The 17,285-nt window shown below is 53.2% G+C and overlaps 1 protein-coding gene across 3 annotated transcripts in view; it reads left to right on the forward strand.

The window, feature by feature from the left end:
• Nucleotides 1-8,872, forward strand: part of MYT1 (myelin transcription factor 1) — a 55,486-nt gene extending 46,614 nt beyond the window's left edge. For 2 of the 3 annotated variants that reach the window (XM_066384486.1, XM_066384487.1), the window contains 5 exons: nucleotides 2,116-2,337; nucleotides 4,038-4,129; nucleotides 4,727-4,830; nucleotides 6,750-6,893; nucleotides 7,180-8,872. In XM_066384486.1, coding sequence (XP_066240583.1) covers nucleotides 2,116-2,337; nucleotides 4,038-4,129; nucleotides 4,727-4,830; nucleotides 6,750-6,893; nucleotides 7,180-7,320 — 703 coding nt within the window. In that variant the 3' untranslated portion in view covers nucleotides 7,321-8,872. The remainder of the gene's footprint in view (nucleotides 1-2,115; nucleotides 2,338-4,037; nucleotides 4,130-4,726; nucleotides 4,831-6,749; nucleotides 6,894-7,179) is intronic. The other variant, XM_066384488.1, reaches the window with a different exon arrangement.
• The last annotated feature ends 8,413 nt before the right edge of the window (nucleotides 8,873-17,285 follow it).

A 17,285-nucleotide genomic window follows, 5' to 3' on the forward strand; every position in this document is an offset into this window, starting at 1 on the left:
GCCCCAAGTTGTCACCCTGCACATGTGTTACCATGAGGTCACCTGACAGGCCTGAAGATTTGGGCTGGGAGGGGGTGGTGGTGGAAAGAAAACACTCATTGCGAATGCAGCTCCAGGGAAACAGAGCAGTCCCTCCAGACTGGGGAGCTGCAGAGAAAGTGGGAAGGAAGGCCCTGGTGGGTTGGCTCAGTGGTAGAGCATCGGCCGGTGTGTAGAAGTCCTGGGTTCAATTCCTGGTCAGGACCCACAGGAGAAACACCCATCTGCTTCTCCACCCTTCTCCCTTTTGCTTCTCTCTCTCTCTCTCTCTCTCTCTCTCTCTCTCTCTCTCTGTCTCTCTCTCTTCCCCTTCAGCAGCCGTGGCCCAGGGTACTGAGGATGGCTCCATGGCCTCAGCCTCAGGTGCTAAGAAGAGCTAGGTTGCTGAGCAATAGACAATGCCCTAGATGGGCAAAGCATCTCCCTCTAGTGGGCTTGCCAGGTGGATCCTGGTCAGGACATATGTGGCAGTCTGTCTCTCTGCCTCCCCTCCTCTCACTAAAACAAACAAACAAACAAACAAACAAACAAATAAATAAAAGTGGGAAGGAAAACTTCAGGTGCAACCGTGTGTGTTGCATGCAAAGAGAGGCCTCTCTTTTTGGCCTTTGACCTTGTCATGTTGGGGCCTCATGGGCATCTCAGACCACCTGGCCCAGGTGTTTCCTGAGATCTGCCCAGCTGGGAGGTTTCCAGGTTTGGGGGGTGGGTATAAAATGGAACCTCCCCATGCTCCCTGCAGAGCCCCTGGTAGTGTCTGCTCCAGACTATGGGCTGAGATGACCTTATACTGGCTCAGTGTACTCCTCACACATCTGAGGCCCCTGTGGGTGGGATGACTAAAAAACAAATAAGAGCCAGTGTGTGTGTGTGGGGGGGTGGTGGTAAATAAGGCTAGGAGAGTGTCTGCAGGGGCTGTGTCTGATTGAGCCCAGGGTTTGGCGGCCATGAACCTGGATGGCCTTGCCACTGGGTAGTGTGGCCCCTCCCTCAACCCCACTGCTGCAGCAGGAGCCCCTGGGATGGCCCTGGCCTTGACTTTTCTGAACTCTGGGAACCTCTCTATAAACTGGGGCAGTGTCCCCTCTTGGGTCTTGTGTGTTGGCTGGTCTGTAGCACAAAGACAGTGGTGACAAGCATCAAGTGAAATGAGTCTCATCTGTTGGAGGGAGAAGACTGTGAACCTCTGGGTGGAGGATCTTGTCCTCCATCACATGTTGGTTCCAAAGTTCTGAACCGTCGGTGTTCGGAAGGCACAGCACTGAGCTCCGATCCAGGTCCCTCCCGAAAGCCACAAGGAGGGGCACCCAGAGCTCTCTGCTCTGTCCTGTTCTGTATGACCGCACAGATTCTGACTGTAGCATGTGGATGGTCACTCTGAACCCTTCTCAAGTTATTTCAACTGACCCTGGGGTGTTTGTGATTTCCATAGGGACCCTTCACCCCTGGTTTCTCAACAGCCTGAGCAAACAGCCGGCCTCCGGCTGAGTCACTGAGGGATGTCTGAGTCACACCTTTCCCACATGAGCTCTGTGGCCTTGCATTTGTCCTTCTAGAACACACATTTCAGCTGTGGCAAAGCTGGGACACTCACGGGCCTTGTGCCATAACCAGCCTCATTCTGGGATGTTGCAGTGTGGCATGGCCCCTGTTATCCCCAAGATGCCTGGCTCAGGGTGCACATCTGACCTCCTGTGACTCCTTAGCCCACCCACGCCCAAGATGTGCTTGGTGTAACCTCCCAGCACATCTCAGGGTGGCCTCAGCTGACATCTCATTTTAGGATTGACAGAGGTGATGCTGGCAGCAAGGTCTTGGAGTGGACCCCGAGGCCTCTAAGAGCCACAGCGGGGCCCAGGGCATCATGCTGGGGTCTGCTGGGGACTCTCCAGTCCTGCAAGGCTCAGGAAGCCGAGGATGGGGAGGGCACATGATTCCCACTGCCGCCGCCTCCCTGGGGTTGCAACAGTGGTTATTTGTACAAGATTCCTCGGTGGGTTGCAGGGCCTGGCTTAGAAGGGACTCTGGGCTCTTCCGCCAGCATCCCTTGCTCACCTCTGACATCTTTGTGCCCAGGTGCCCAGTTCCAGGTTGCGTGGGGCTCGGTCACATCAGCGGCAAATACGCCTCTCACAGAAGTGCATCAGGCTGCCCGTTGGCTGCCCGCAGGCAGAAGGAAGGTTCCCTCAATGGCTCCTCGTTCTCCTGGAAGTCGCTGAAGAACGAGGGGCCCACCTGCCCCACTCCGGGCTGTGATGGCTCTGGTCACGCCAACGGGAGCTTTCTCACACACCGGAGGTAACTGTCCACACACTGCCCTGTCTGTGGGTCTCTGCACAGCCTCCCCGGGGGCCCGGTGGGGGCAGAAGGGCGACCTGCACTTTATTTCAGGAAGACAGAGGCCCAGTTGGTAGCTGACTGGGGAGGATGGAGGAAGTCTGTTGGTACCAGGTGACAGTGCTTGTGACTGTGTCACCTTTGTGTCTATTGTCATCAGCCTCCCCGCCACATCTGAATGGAGTCTCTCTGGTAACAGGCTGCTAGCTTCTCATGAAAAGCTTTGTTTGCCATACCCCATGGCCTGCCCCTCCCACTGGGGCCTATTCTTCGAGGTTTGGGACCAGGCCTCTGCCTGTTTAGCAAGGATCTTGGTGACAAGACTCTCCCTGCTTGGACAGTGTCCCGGGTGCCCATCTGCCCCCCCAATACCTGTCCCTGGGCTGGCAAACCAACCTTCTTTCTCTTGGTGTCCAGTGGTGCATGTCCCTGGTCACGTTGGAAACTGTCTTCTTCCTTGTCTTTAAGTTGATCAACTTTTTTACCATGAAAAGGAGGACAAAAATAAATAGAAGAAAACAATATTGTAAAAAAAAGAAACATTTTATTCATTGCAACAATAATACACTATAATATGATAAATACATAATAAAACCATTTGTAATATTTTATATTGTAATTATGCTTACATGCCTATTAATTTTTTTTTTAATTTTTTTTTTTTCTTTCATTTTTCTGAAGCTGGAAACAGGGAGAGACAGTCAGACAGACTCCCGCATGCGCCCGACCGGGATCCACCCGGCACGCCCACCAGGGGCGAAGCTCTGCCCACCAGGGGGCGATGCTCTGCCCATCCTGGACGTCGCCATGTTGCGACCAGAGCCACTCTAGCGCCTGGGGCAGAGGCCACAGAGCCATCCCCAGCGCCCGGGCCATCTTTGCTCCGATGGAGCCTTGGGTGCGGGAGGGGAAGAGAGAGACAGAGAGGAAAGCGCGGCGGAGGGGTGGAGAAGCAAATGGGCGCTTCTCCTGTGTGCCCTGGTCGGGAATCGAACCCGGGTCCTCCGCACGCTAGGCCGATGCTCTACCGCTGAGCCAACCGGCCAGGGCAATTTTTAATAATAATTTTAAGAAAAAAGTACTCATTTAGATACAAATATGTTACATCACACACAATGGATTAACTCTGCATCAATCGAATACAGACATTTACAGATTAGTCTTCCAATATCAAAAAGGAGGACACTTTTTGAGGGAGGACGGAACTTACAAAGGGTGGACTGTCCTCTCTAAAGGAGGATGATTGGTCACCTTATTGTTTTTGCCCTTGTTTCTCCACCTGTGAGGTTAATTAGTTCATTTATTACCCTGGAGTTTACCAACTATGGGCTCGGAGACAGACGCCCTCCTGGAGTTGATGTGGGCAGGTGGACAGGGAGACACATTGCAAACAAACAAACAAGTGAAATGCCCAGTGTGGCAAGGGGTAGTCAGCTCGGGGTGGCTGCAGCTGCGAAGAGTGCAGAGGGTCTGTCCCTGAGGAGGAGAGCCGCCTCCCCCAGACGACTGGGGAAAGGTCCTCAGGGCAGTGGCAGGGGTTGTGGACAAGGAGCGAGGGATCTGGGGGGCTGACCCTGGGGTGAGGGGCAGAAGGACATGAGCCTGCTGGGTGGCCAGCAGGGGGACTGGCTCTCACTGTGACGCATGACCTCCGCTTCCAGCCTGTCCGGCTGTCCCCGAGCGACCTTTGCTGGAAAGAAGGGAAAACTCTCAGGGGATGAGGTTCTCGGCATGAAGTTTAAGACAAGTGACGGTAAGGACACCCCTCCTGCAGGGTCTGCACGGGACCCTTGCCACCTGGGTGAGTGGGCGTTACCTGTGGGGAGGGCGTTAGGGAGGCAGAGCCCATTATGGTAGTGACAGACCCCTTAACCTGAGCCAGTGGGGCTCTGACCTTGGCTCTGACCTCTGCTGGCCCATGTCTGGGCTCCCAGCCCTCATGCACTGACCTGGGTGTTGGTGAGTGCCGGCATCAGAGAAGCCTGAGGCAGCGGGGAAGCTGTGTGCTTGGGGTTTGTGGAGCTGAGAACTCAGGCTCAGTGGAGAGGGAGCTGAGGAAATTCAGCATCATCTGAAAACACGTCCATGTTGACCTTGGCATTGGTACCTGCCAAAGAGATTTGACTTTCCCAGCCATGACCCAGGCCAGGGGGCAAGCCACAGACACACGATGGGTGGTCTCCCAGACCGACTTTCCCAGCACGACATGTGGGAAGCTCAGAAAGCAGTCCGGGCACATCTGCTGGGAAAGGGGTCCCCAGTTCCATCTAGGGAGCAGGCCTCCGCCGCAGCCCCGCTTGCCGGCCTGGGCGTGAGGCCAGGCTGCGATGGAGGTCTCTCTCTGGGGCAGTGCTGGAGAATGACGAGGAGATTAAGCAGCTGAATCAGGAGATTCGAGACCTGAACGCATCCAACTCAGAGATGGAGGCCGCCATGGTGCAGCTGCAGTCTCAGGTGGGTGCCCTGCCCAGCTGTCCCCAGCCCCCCAGCCCCCCACCCATCAAGGTCTGTCTGTCCTTGGCCTCCTCTTCTGTGAGGGGGAAGAGCTGGGCACTCAAGGCTGCTGTCGGCTGAGCTGATGAGCACGGTGCTCAGGGACGTCTGTGACGCACTCTGCTGGTCAGTGTTGGCAATTCAACTGGCGTCAGGCTACTGCTGGTAGCTGGGTCCCATCCTGGTGGCACAGTCAGAGTTCTGAGAGCCTGGACAGAGCTGGTGTCAACCCCCAGCATGGCCACGCACAGGCTGAGTGCCCTGGTGACCGTCTGTCCTCATAGCTGGAGTGGGTAACAATAGCAGTCGACTCCAAGTGGTTGTGATAAGGTGAACGGTGTTTCTACAAGACAGCAATTAGCACAAGTGTGGCCCAGAAAGAGCTGCTGTTGCTGAGCAATAGAATTACACAAGACTTGCAGTGTGTGTGTCACATCTCTGATTTCTCCCAAATAAATGCTTATAATTGGTAAAACATTGGGCAAGGTCTTACTTTGAAAAGAAGACAAAGGCTTGCCTTTGGCTGCTGAATGGTGGCTGGAGCAGAGCTGGGGTACAGAAGATGGGGTCACACATGGTCATTTGCTTGTGGCTGAAGGGACAAAAGGATAATGAGGCTACCAGGCCCTGTAGGACCTGAGGGCAGAGAGGACAGATAGGAAGATGGGCACCTGTCCTGAGGCTGCCGTGTGCCACATCTAGTGCTGCGCCTTCCCCTCTGCAATGGTGTCTGCTGACCTGCTGTCACTGAGAGGCCTGTATAAAGACAGCACCAGCCATGGAGATCAGGAAGGGACTTCACTGTGCAAGCAGCGACTTCCCCGGGTTCATGGGGAGTGCAAGCAGAGCGGGGGCATCAGACCGGCTCTGGGTGCCAAGACACATCACTGTGCTGTGTCTGTTTCTCCCTTCCTCTCTCAGAGACCATGGGCCCTCCAGCATCAGTACCATGTGGGTAGCTGCCAACACCTGCCTTTTTAAAGACGGTATTCAGCAGCACCCTTTAGGAAGGACTCTCCTTTCCCTGCACGGGAGTTTTGGCCATGTGTTTGGCAGAGAGCTCAGGCAAAGAGAAGGCTGACCCCCAACTCATACTCATACCTTTAAAGCCAGAGGCTTGTCACCAGGTACAAAGCATGATGCTCCAGGGCCACTGGTCTCAGAGCCACCAGGTTGGAGGAAAGCACTCTACCTGGTCACAGCCTTCTGGGAGCTCAGCGTGTCACTGACTCATAAACTTGCCTGTTGCCCACGCTCTTCAATATGCAGTCAGGCTGGGGCTGCCCTCCAAGCACATCTCCAGGCCAGGCCCCAGGGCAGGCTCCCACCTTCCTTGGGGTCATGCTGAGACTCATCTGGTGGCTGACAGCACTGCGTTTGCCATGGGCCCAGTCACCCTTGTCCTCAGGGACTCCACCGTGAGCCCTGGAACCCTCCCTGGGAGAGGCTGCTGGGCTTCTGACTGGGAACCATCTGGGTCCAGAGAGGAGGTATCTGTGCTGGAAACCCCAGGCCTTGTCAGAGTGCCTGGAGGAGTCACTGGCTTCTCCACTGGGCAGTGCTGCAGGGGTACCCAAAGGCAGCCAGACGCCCCCCCCCCCGCTCCCAGCACAGAATTCCCAGAACAGAGAAGGAGTCGGAATGTAGGGCTGGGCTCTGCGCTCCTCCCGCCCCAAGAGGAAGACACAGGACAGAAAGCCACGCCCACGCAGCCCCTGTCCCCTCCTCCATACAGGGACCAAGGTGCCTCCAGCCCTCACTGTGGCAGGACCCCCACCAAGGGCGCAGGGTCCCTGCCTCTTCACTATCTCCCAGAGAGACGGAGAGGTGTCCCAGGCGGATGTGAGGGACACTGTCTCTGTCTGTCTCTGTTGGTGCAGATCTCGTCCATGGAGAAGAGCCTGAAGACCATCGAGCAGGAAAACAAGCTCATTGAAGAGCAGAACGAGGCCCTGTTCCTGGAACTGTCAGGCCTGAGCCAGGCCCTCATCCAAAGTCTCGCCAACATTCGCCTTCCACACATGGTGAGCAGTACACGGTCCTGAGGGCACTCAGCTACCCCGGGACATGGGGCAGGCGAGGAGGATACCCTTCTGCCCTGGGGGTGCTCCAGCCCCCCTGAGTTTCTCGTGAACCCACAGCACAACCCCCATGGTTGATTGAGCCCGAAGGTGGAGCAGTCAGTGTTGGGTGGGTGTGGCCTTGTCTAAGTCGTTTGGGGATATAAGCTCGAGGTTTCTCCATTGATGTCCATAGTTTCTGGGGACCCGCTGCATGGACAGGGTTTGCTAGACTGGTTCTGTCCTCTAGGAGCCAATATGTGAGCAGAATTTTGATGCCTACGTGAGCACCCTCACCGACATGTACTCCAACCAGGAGTGCTACCAGAACCCTGAGAACAAGGGCCTCCTGGAGAGCATCAAGCAGGCCGTGAGGGGCATCCAGGTGTAGGCCTCACCTGCGGCCAGCCTGGGCCCAGCGTGGCCCCATCGTCCACTCCCTCACCCCGCCCTCCTGTGGGGATTCCTGAGTCGCAGTGACTTCTAGGTGGCAGCCCGGTGGCCTTGGCAGGCATGTCTAAAGGGGTGCCTGGACACCGGTCTCCCTCGGAGCGCTCGTCAGGCCAGGGCCCCCACCTCCCCGAGCAGGGGCAGAGCGTGAAGTATTACAAATTGATTTATTTTTGCTTTCTGAAAATAATCGGAAAAGCAGCTCGAAGTCTCCAGTGGTTCTCAGGGAAGTTTGGAGTCTGCAGCCACAGTGTCCCTGTGTCTGAGGAGTGGGGAGGCAGCGTGTGGCCTGGAGAGCCAGCCGGGCGCGTCTGCGTGGCTGTGGCCAGGCCAGTGTGGCAAGTGTGTGTTTGTTTTCAGTTCATTCAGTTTTGTGTTAACAATGGAACATGGCCCTGCTCCAGGGGGGAAGTCAGGTTTAGGCCACCGTCAGCTCAAGGGACCTCGTGTGGGACACCCATGAGAACGTCTCACGCCCGGTGGCCTCCAGACCAGCTCTGGCTCAAGGTGGGGCTCAGGGTGAGGCCTCCGACCCCACGTCGCCCAGGCCGCAGGCCCTGCTGTCACTGCCACGCTATCTGGGTCTCGGCTGGCCTGGGCCGAGGTGCAGACAGCCTGATTGGAGAACACCGAGGTTTCATTTCTTTTTAGATGTAGTCAAGATGCAAGAAAAAAAGGTAAATTTTAATGAAATGTGTTAAAAACACGACATTCCTACCTGTAAATAGAGTCCAAATCGATTGTGACTGCAATTCCAAGGTAGTATTTAAAAGTAGAGAACTTGAACTGCCCTTTCTGGAAGAAATAAAAAAGTAGTTAGTTTAATTATTCTGTAAATTATTTAATTTTGTCAAGATGTAAGTATTTATATTCGCAATCTCTTTTTATGTTAACCTTTGCTATTTATTTGACATTTTTATTTATTAATTTTATACTATTTCATCTAGATCCCACACACCAGGACACATGAGAGAGAAATAAATGAAATCAAAGCAAAACGAACTATTTGATTATGAAATAGGCCACACACACACACACAAAAAGTCTTGTTATAACTTCTAGTTATAATTTTGATGAAACCAAGTTATTTTTTATATATTTTGTTATTTATTCTTTTAATAATGGAATTTTTTAAAAAGTATTTTGTAACTGAGGAATTTTGATAATTTGGGGATGTTCTTCCCGTGGTCCGGTGGAAAGAAAGACTTGGTTTTCTTTACCCCTTTCGGTTCCTTTTGTTTCAGGCCCGGACAGCAGCAGGTGAACTCTGTATTCATTGTTGATTTACGTGTAGCGCAGCTGTGTGTCGTGTCGCGTCTGTGCGGTCGTGATGGCTGAGTCATGTCGCTGGGAGGGGGTGCTGGCCGCCACGGTGCTGAGCAGCCACGCACCTCCGGCCCCCGCTCCCCACAGCTCTGATACTGTGACTCTCCTTGCTCAGGAAATGCGTGGAACCCACAGCACAGCACTTCTCAGCGTGTTTGCAGGGTGATTTCCTAATAAAAGTCCACTCTGACTGTGAGCGAGAGCCGTGTGTGTTGTGAGGACGCCACCTCTGTCCCTGGGTGCTCCGAGTCATCGTCATTGTCGTGGTCACCTTCCTGGGGAGTGGTGTGGGGTGTAGACTCTTCCATCTCAGGCCTCTTCCTGCTGCCACACAGAGAACCCACATCTTCCCGAGAGGCATGGCCCTGGATGATCCAAGGCACTGCACTCCGCCCTGCCCACATGACCTGGCATGTGCAAACCAGTGTTTTCTTGCCGCGTCAGGGGAAGAGGTCTTCTTGCAGAGGTTGTTAAGGGGGAGGGGGATAGGATGGGTGTTGTCCTGGGCCATCTCTCCTGGCCACAAGGAAAAAGCCTGAAGTAGGAGGGAAAAAGCCTCCAAGGAGACAGGGCTGAGAAATGGAGAGAAAAGTGGAGGTGAGAGGGGGAGAAAGAGAGAGTTCTCTCATGACCTTTTCAGAGCTCCTGGATCCAGCCATACCTGAAGGCTATCTACCCTTGCACTTCCCAGTTATATGAGGTAACAGATTCTTTTTTTGGCCATACAGGAAGGAGCACCTTACTGTTTCACACTATTGTGGCAGGTGGAGCTCTAGCTTCCCCAGGATGACTTAGGTTTGGGGATTCTAGTCACATCCAACATCACTGCCAGCACACTTTGACCTCCCTGGGAATCTGGCCCTGCAGGCCAACCTGCAGCTCTCATCTAACATGTGAACAAAGGAAAAGTTTTAGAGATTCTGGGTCTCATTTCCAACCCCTGTCTAAGGCAGACAGGGTTCAGGATACCTGGGGATATTTGGTGTGTGTGGAGGGCTCCAACTGCTGGCTGTGGGGACCAGGGACGGAGGCATCATAAGCAAGAAGGTGTGCAGAACCTATGTGGGAGGTTTACGGAAGGACTGCTGTGGGTCCCCTTTGCTGAAGCCCCACTGGGGATGGGGAACCAGTGGCCTGGGCTGTACACATTCATATCAGCACTCATGCTTGGTTGTGAGTGAAACTGATTCTGAAGTGTCCCCTCTGCAAGCTGAGGTGAGGTCATCTGGCAGGCATGAGAATTTTCTGGGGAGCTGGGGGCAGGGAGTGGAGGTGCAGGGTTGCCCCAGTCTTGGAGGAGTTGGCCAGGTAGATGTCATTGCCTCCCAGATGCTCCAACTGTGCCCCAGGGCAGGTGGCTCTATTTAGAGACCCTGACATCTCCATGAGCTGGAGGCAGATGCCCCAGAGCTCCTCTGACCCCTCCTGCCTACGGAACGGAGTAGGGTGCCCTCATGGTCAGGCTAGAGTAGGGGGTGGGTCCTGGGCCCAGGGAACAGGCTATGTGAGTTGGGAAGATTGGCTGCGTCCACGGACCTGCAGTATGTGCCTCTCGGGGCCTCCACGCGAAGTGTTGCACTGTCTGGCTCCCACTTGGATTGTCTAGGGTCCACCATACACCAGGGGATGTGAGTGGGGTATGGCAGGTTCCGAGTGAGGGAGCCTGTGGATGTGCAAGTGGAGCTAGGAATGTGGATGTCTGCCAAAAGCCCCCAGGTGGGCTGGTGTTCAGAGGGCTCCTGGGAGCAGGTGTTGAGGCATCATTGGTGGGTCAGGTGTGGATGGTCCAAGGCAAGTGATACAGCACAGCACCCACTCCGCAAGAGGAGTCCTTGGGGAGGTTTATCAGCTGGGGCTCCCAGGGCTGACACTAGTGGACCAAGAGGCCACGGTGCCCCTCCTGACCTAGCCTTCCCACCATCTGCCCTCCCTGGCACAGTGTCCCTGACAAGACCGCTCCTTGCTTCCATCAGCTAGGCTGGGCTGCCTGGTACCCTCCTACCCACCCAGCCCCCCAAAAACCTGATTGCAGAGTGTCAATGCCCAGGGCCTCCTGAGGAGGGACTCTTGTCCTGATTTGGGGTTCTGGTTCCTGAGAGACAGGTTGCTCATTTGGGGCCCTGCTGCTGGTGGGTGGGGGTGGGGGTCTTGAACCTTTTCAGCGTGAGTCTGTTCACCTGGGCAGCCGGGTCTATGGTCTGCTTGCCTCACCTGGGGCAGGCTGCGGACAGTTTCTGAGGCAGGTACCGCAGTCCAGGCGTGCCAGTCAGTGACCCCTGTTCCAGCAGGTGGTAAGTTACATAGAGAGCAGTTGTGGGGTGGGGCCGAGGTCACCAGGCTGAGACCCTGGTGTGGGCAGGGATGGAAGAATCTGGGAAGTGGCTCTTGAACCCTGATGATAAGGTCACCTTGCCAGGGGCAGCCCACAAGTGGCAGCCATAACTGTCAGGAGCCACTGGAGGTGGGAGGTGCCCAGACGTGCAGGAGCGAGAACGAGAGACAGTCAGCCTAACCCTCCCCACCATCAGCTCCACGTGAATCCAGACCCAGCACTCTCCTCCCACTGGTCCCTCCTTCCAGGCTGGGCCCCTAAGAGAAAAGCAATCAATGGCTTCTGGTTTGTACATAACATTGACTTAAGAGGTGAAGAAGTGGCTATAGAGAGACAATTTGTCTCCCTTCACCTTGAGCTAATTACAGACTGGGCCCTTTTTTCCAGAATGAGAAGAAGCAGAAAGCAGACCAGCATGTCCTCCATGTGGCCCAAGGCACCTGGTGTCCCACTTGGCCATGTGGTAGGAGCCAGGACAAAGAGGGAGATCCCCCCAACTGGAGGCCCCACTTGGAGGTAGGGGGTGTTTGGCCTCCAGGCCCAGAAGACATGCTTCTCCTTGGGTTGGCTTCCAGGTACACAGTGTTCCATTTCCACTGATGGGAAGAGGGTGGACCAGCCACAAGCCAAGTTATTCTCTTTCCAGATGTTTCCACGTCCACTGTAAGGCAAGAATGGTGGCAGCCACTGGGCAGGTCAGGCCAGCTGTCAGAGTGGCCTAGTGAGCAGGAGGACCCTGAGAGCTGGGGAACAGCTTGCCCCCACAGGCCCCTCCCATTGGTGCTTGATGAGTATTTACTGTCGCTGGAGTCACCCATGCTTGTCCGAGATTCCCTTTCTGGACTCCTGATTTACTCCTTTTGTTTGTTTGTATTTTTCTGAAGTGAGAAGCAGGAGGCAGACTCCCGCATGCGCCCGACTGGGATTCACCTGGCATGCCCACCAGGGGGCGATGCTCTGCCCATCCTGGGCGTCACTCTGTTTTGGCAGGAGCCATTCTAGTGCCTGAGACAGAGGCCATGGAACCATCCTCAGCGCCCAGGCCAACTTTGCTCCAGTGGAGCCCTGGCTGCGGGAGGGGAAGAGAGAGACAGAGAAGAAGGAGGGGTGGAGAAGCAGATGGGTGCTTCTGTGTGTCCTGGCGGGGAATCGAAGCCGGGACTTCCACACACTGGGCCAATGTTCTACCACTGAACCAACCGGCCAGGGCCTTGATTTACTCTTTAATTTACTCTTTTTTTGATTGGAAGCAGGAAGGAGTGAGTTGTGGTCCTTACACTGGGACCATCTCCTCTAGAACATTTCCAGTTGTTTCAGAGCCGCCGACAGCCTCGTACCCTCCCTGGAGGGCCTTCCACACTGGGCTGCTCCCCGAAGTTGTGGCAGTTGCCCAGTCCCCCCAGCCTGTGTGCTGACCCCGGGGGGAGGGGGAGGATGGTCAGAGTGATCCCCGGGGTCTCAGGTCTGCGGGTGGCCGGGGATCCGAGCTGGGAACCCAGGTACAGTCTCTTTTCACAGAGCTGAGTTTGTGGGGGCTTTCTGGAGTCCAGAACCCCTGAAATGATTTGGGAAATCATGTGTTCATGTGCAGAATGGGATTTTTTTTTCTGGTCCACCACCCTCTCAACATTCTTGAGCACAGGAGGGAGACTTTTTAGCTCACAGTCCCCAAGTGTCCTGTGACCATGACACTCAGAGTGACCATGGGACAGTGAAGCTGGTTGGCATGAACTAGGCCCTCAGCAGCAATCTCAGAGCTGCAGTCTGTACCAAGTCAGGATGCACCTCCAGACCTGAGACACGTGCAGTTACTGGACCGCCAACCAGGCTCTTCTGGGACATGTGGTTGCCCCACCCTCCTCAGCTCAGAGGCCTTGGGAAGCCGCCTTGGTGAGAGAGGGTCATGATATTGGTTTCAGACCTCTAGGCCCACTTCCTGCCCATAGAGCTATGCCTTCAATGCCATCTACCCACAACATCATGCTAGGGATGTCCTGGGCAGCTTTCAACAGTTTCATGCACCCCTGGGCAGCCAGTAGTGTGGGGGTAGTGGTTGATGCTGCCGCCCTGCATGTTAGAGCCCTGGGCCAGGACTGGTGATCTCTGAACATTGTTTAAACACCTAAAACCTTTAAATGGAATGTTGCACAGAAACACCACTCACCCCAGGTTGAGGGTCAGAGCTGGTGTGGTCTGGGGAAGATGCTCAGGACCTTGGAAGGGCCCAGATGGGCAGTGCCCAGAGGGTCTCTGGTTCTCCCTCATTAGCCTTGGAGACCCCTTAGGGAGAGCCAGCCACATATGGGATGTATGCTTTGTAGGTGGGGGCATTTGAAAGTGGAGGGCAGAGCAGGAAGTATGTGTGCATGGGGCACTTCCAGGTCTGAGGGATGGCACCTGGTTTCTGATGCAGAGGCACAGGTGAGAGCTCTCTGTGTTTGAGTCTGGCCCCATCTCATACCTCAGAACCTTCAGCAGATCACGTCCAGCCTCTGTGCCTGTTTCCTTCTCTCTAAAGAGGTCCACAGTACATGCTGCTGAAAGAGGGGAGCCCAGACCTCAGATCACGCACCACCCTGAGTACACCCTTAAACCTGCCATCACTGCCCAACACCTTCCTGTCTGTTCAGCCACCATTTCTAGCTCCGAGATCCACCCCTGGCATGTTTTTAGCCATTCGATGTTTAACTACCTCTGCCACCCAGGGCTCACCTGTCTGCACCCACAGGTCTAGCTGCCACCCACCTGGTGCCCACAGAATGCATACATCTGCTACTACCACCTCCCTGAGCCATGTCTTGGCCACCAACTGCCGTCAGAGGTTCTGGAGGTCACTCTCCCCCAACTGGCCCCACCTCCCTGAGGCTGCTGTCCACTCAGGTTCTTCCTCTTCTAGGTCACAAGAGATGTGGCTGGGCGCCGATGAAGGGGTAGGGACCCTCAACCTTGGGAATTACATGGTAAGATATGTGGTGTCCTGGAGACAGACCTCTGGACCCTAGTCTGACAGCATTTCTTTGAAGGACCCTGCATTAGTTGGGTTTCTACAGAGAAACAGAACCAATAGAAGATAGATTAGACATCAGATAGATTTATTTTAATGAACTGGTTCATGTCATTGTGGGGGCAAAGTCCAAACTCTGTAGGGCAGGCTGGCAGGCTGGCAGGCTGGAGACCCAGGAGTAGTTAACACTGCAGCATGCACCCAAAGGCCATCTGGAGGCTGAGTTCCTACTTGGCTTGTAGATCCTCAAGTGCTCGGATAAGACTTATCATATCTGGGCACTGTGGCCTAGCCAAGTGGACACATAAAATCAACCATCTCAGACCCCTTCCCTATGCCTGTGGTATACTGGTAACTTTTTATTAAGGTTGTTTGTTTTAAAATGAGACTTTTTTTTTTTTTTCATTTTTCCGAAGCCGGAAACGGGGAGGCAGTCAGACAGACTCCCGCATGCACCCGACCGGGATCCACCCGGCATGCCCACCAGGGGGCAATGCTTTGCCCCTCTGGGGTGTCGCTCTGTCGCATCCAGAGCCATTCTAGCGCCTGAGGTAGAGGCCACAGACCCATCCCCAGCTCCCGGGCCATCTTTGCTCCAATGGAGCCTTGGCTGCGGGAGGGGAAGAGAGAGACAGAGAAGGAGAGGGGGAGGGGTGGAGAAGCAAATGGGCGCCTCTTCTGTGTGCCCTGGCCGGGAATCGAACCTGGGACTCCTGCACGCCAGGCCGACGCTCTACCACTGAGCCAACCAGCCAGGGCCTAAAATGAGACTTTTTTATTTTATTTTATGAATCCATTTACATACACAAATACGAATATTTGAGTTTACCAGTATTTTCAGATTGACATCAGACCTCAGTCACCTGTGTAGCACAAGCAGCAAAGAAGTGCTGACACAGGTATGAACTGTGGTAACTCCACCCTCTGACTACAAATGCCTCAAAAAGAGGAAGGAATATTTTTTCCCTTTTCAGAGAACCTGGTTTTGTTTTTTTCCAACACAACAGCTGTGCTGGGGCAACACCTCATGGTGAATTTTGCATCTTGTTATCACTGTGGCCCCCAGCAGCTGGGGTGCTGACTCTCCTGGCTCATTTCAGGCACCCGTCAGAAGCAGGAGAGAAGGTTCAGGTCCAAGGCCATTGATTTGGGATGCCCCACCCCCATCTGCTTCCCCAGCCAATGATGTTTCATGCATCTGTCGGCAAGAATCTCACTCAGAGAGGCCGAGGACACTGAGAGTGGGCACCCACTTCCTCTGCAAAGGGCAGTGAGGGTGGCCTTGATAGCGCTTCTTGGCTGACATGGGAGGAGCCTCCTGCCTCCCACCCACCATCACCCAGCAAGGCTGTTTAACTCCACTCTACCAGCCAGAGGAGTCCCTGATTTGCAGCCCTGAATCAGCTTCCTAATCTCAGTCTGAGGTTTAGAAACGAGCTCCTCCTCACAAACAGGATGCTGTATGTCAAACTCCTAGCTGAGAAAACACATTGTAATTGCAAAAGCAATTCTTGTCCACAGAAGAAACAGTCAGACAGCACTGTGGTAAATAAAACAAGAAATGGTGTCCTTAGCCAGGACTAAGGCACAGTCAAGAAATAAATTGATGTATATATATATCCCCCACATGGCTGTCATTTCCAGTGGCCTTCATACTTCTGTACAGATCTGTATTTCCATCTGGTATCATTTGCTTTCTGCCTGGAAAACTCCCTTTATCATGTCATGTCGTGCATTAAAAAAATTAATATAGCCCTGGCCGGTTGGCTCAACGGTAGAGTGTTGGCCCAGCTCGATTCCCGGCCAGGGCACACAGGAGAATCGCCCATTTGCTTCTCCACCCTTCCCCTTCTCATTTCTCTCTATCTCTCTCTTCCCCTCCCACAGCCAAGACTCCATGGGAGCAAAGTTGGCTCAGGCGCTGGGGATGGCTCCATGGCCTCTGCCTCAGGCGCTAGAATGGCTCCGGTTGCAATGAAGCAACACCCCAGATGGGCAGAGCATTACCCACAGTGGGAATGCCAGGTGGATCCCATTGGGTGCATGTGGGAGTCTATCTCTCTGCCTCTCCGCTTCTCATTTCAGAAAAATACAAATAATAAATAAACTAACAAGCAAATAAATAAATAAATGAAAGTAATAGCTTGTATTTTTTAGAGCAGTTCTTGCTTTACAGAAAAATTGCAGAGATAGTATAGAGTCTTATTATTAGCATCTTGCATTAGTGCGGTACATTGTTATAATTAATGTACCAAAATTGATACATTTTTAACTAAAGTCCATAGTTTGCTTTCAAGGATTGTGTGTTTGGTGTTGTATGTAAAATATCATTGCCATGCCCGACGTCACCTAGATTTCCTTCTTTGTTATTTTCTAGAAATTTTATGTGACTATGGTGAGGTTTGTGTCTAAATTCGTTTTTGTGCATGTGGATAGCCAGTTGTCCAAGTACTGATCGTTGAAAAGACTATCCTTTCTCCACTCTGTTGCCTTTGCTCCTTTGTCACAGACCAGTTGACTGTTTTTGTGTGGGTCTATTTCTGGGCCCTCTGTTCTGTTCCATTGCCCTATTAGTTTTTTCTTTCAGTAATAGCACACTGTCTTGATTACGGTGATTTTGTAGTAAATCTTGAATTGAGTTGTGTCAGTCCTCCAACTTTGTTATCCTTCAATACAATCATTTTGTTGATATTCATAAAATAACTTGCTATGATTTTAATTGGACCGCACTGAATCTATAGACCAAATTGGGAGGAATTGAGAGTATCACTACATTGAGTCTTTCTATTCGTAGACATGGAATATATTTGTCCATTTATTTAGTCTTTGATTTCTTTTGTCAGAATTTTGTTGTTTTTCTCATATAGATTTTGTACTTTTAGATTTATGCCTATTTCTTTTCTTGTGCTAATTAATGTAAATGGCATTGTGTTCTTAATTCTAGTTTCAATTGTTCACTCATTGCTGGTTTAGTCACACACCACATAATTATGTTTTTTGCTCAGTGATGGACTGCACGTGCAATGGTGGTCCCATAAGATTATAATCGAGCTGAAAAATCCTATTGCCTAGCGACATCATAGCCCATGATTTCAAAGGACTTGCCAAGGATGAGAAGGTTGCAGAAATCACCAAGGCTGTGGCTGAGATGGTGAACAACTCTACTCCGGTGTGGATGAGGTGACACTGAGGAAGGAGCTCCTGGTCCTGCACATCTGAGCTTGAATGTCCCTTCCGTGCCACA

The sequence above is a fragment of the Saccopteryx leptura genome, chromosome 5 (assembly GCF_036850995.1).
Source record: "Saccopteryx leptura isolate mSacLep1 chromosome 5, mSacLep1_pri_phased_curated, whole genome shotgun sequence".
In the NCBI taxonomy this organism is placed as follows: Eukaryota; Metazoa; Chordata; class Mammalia; order Chiroptera; family Emballonuridae; genus Saccopteryx; species Saccopteryx leptura.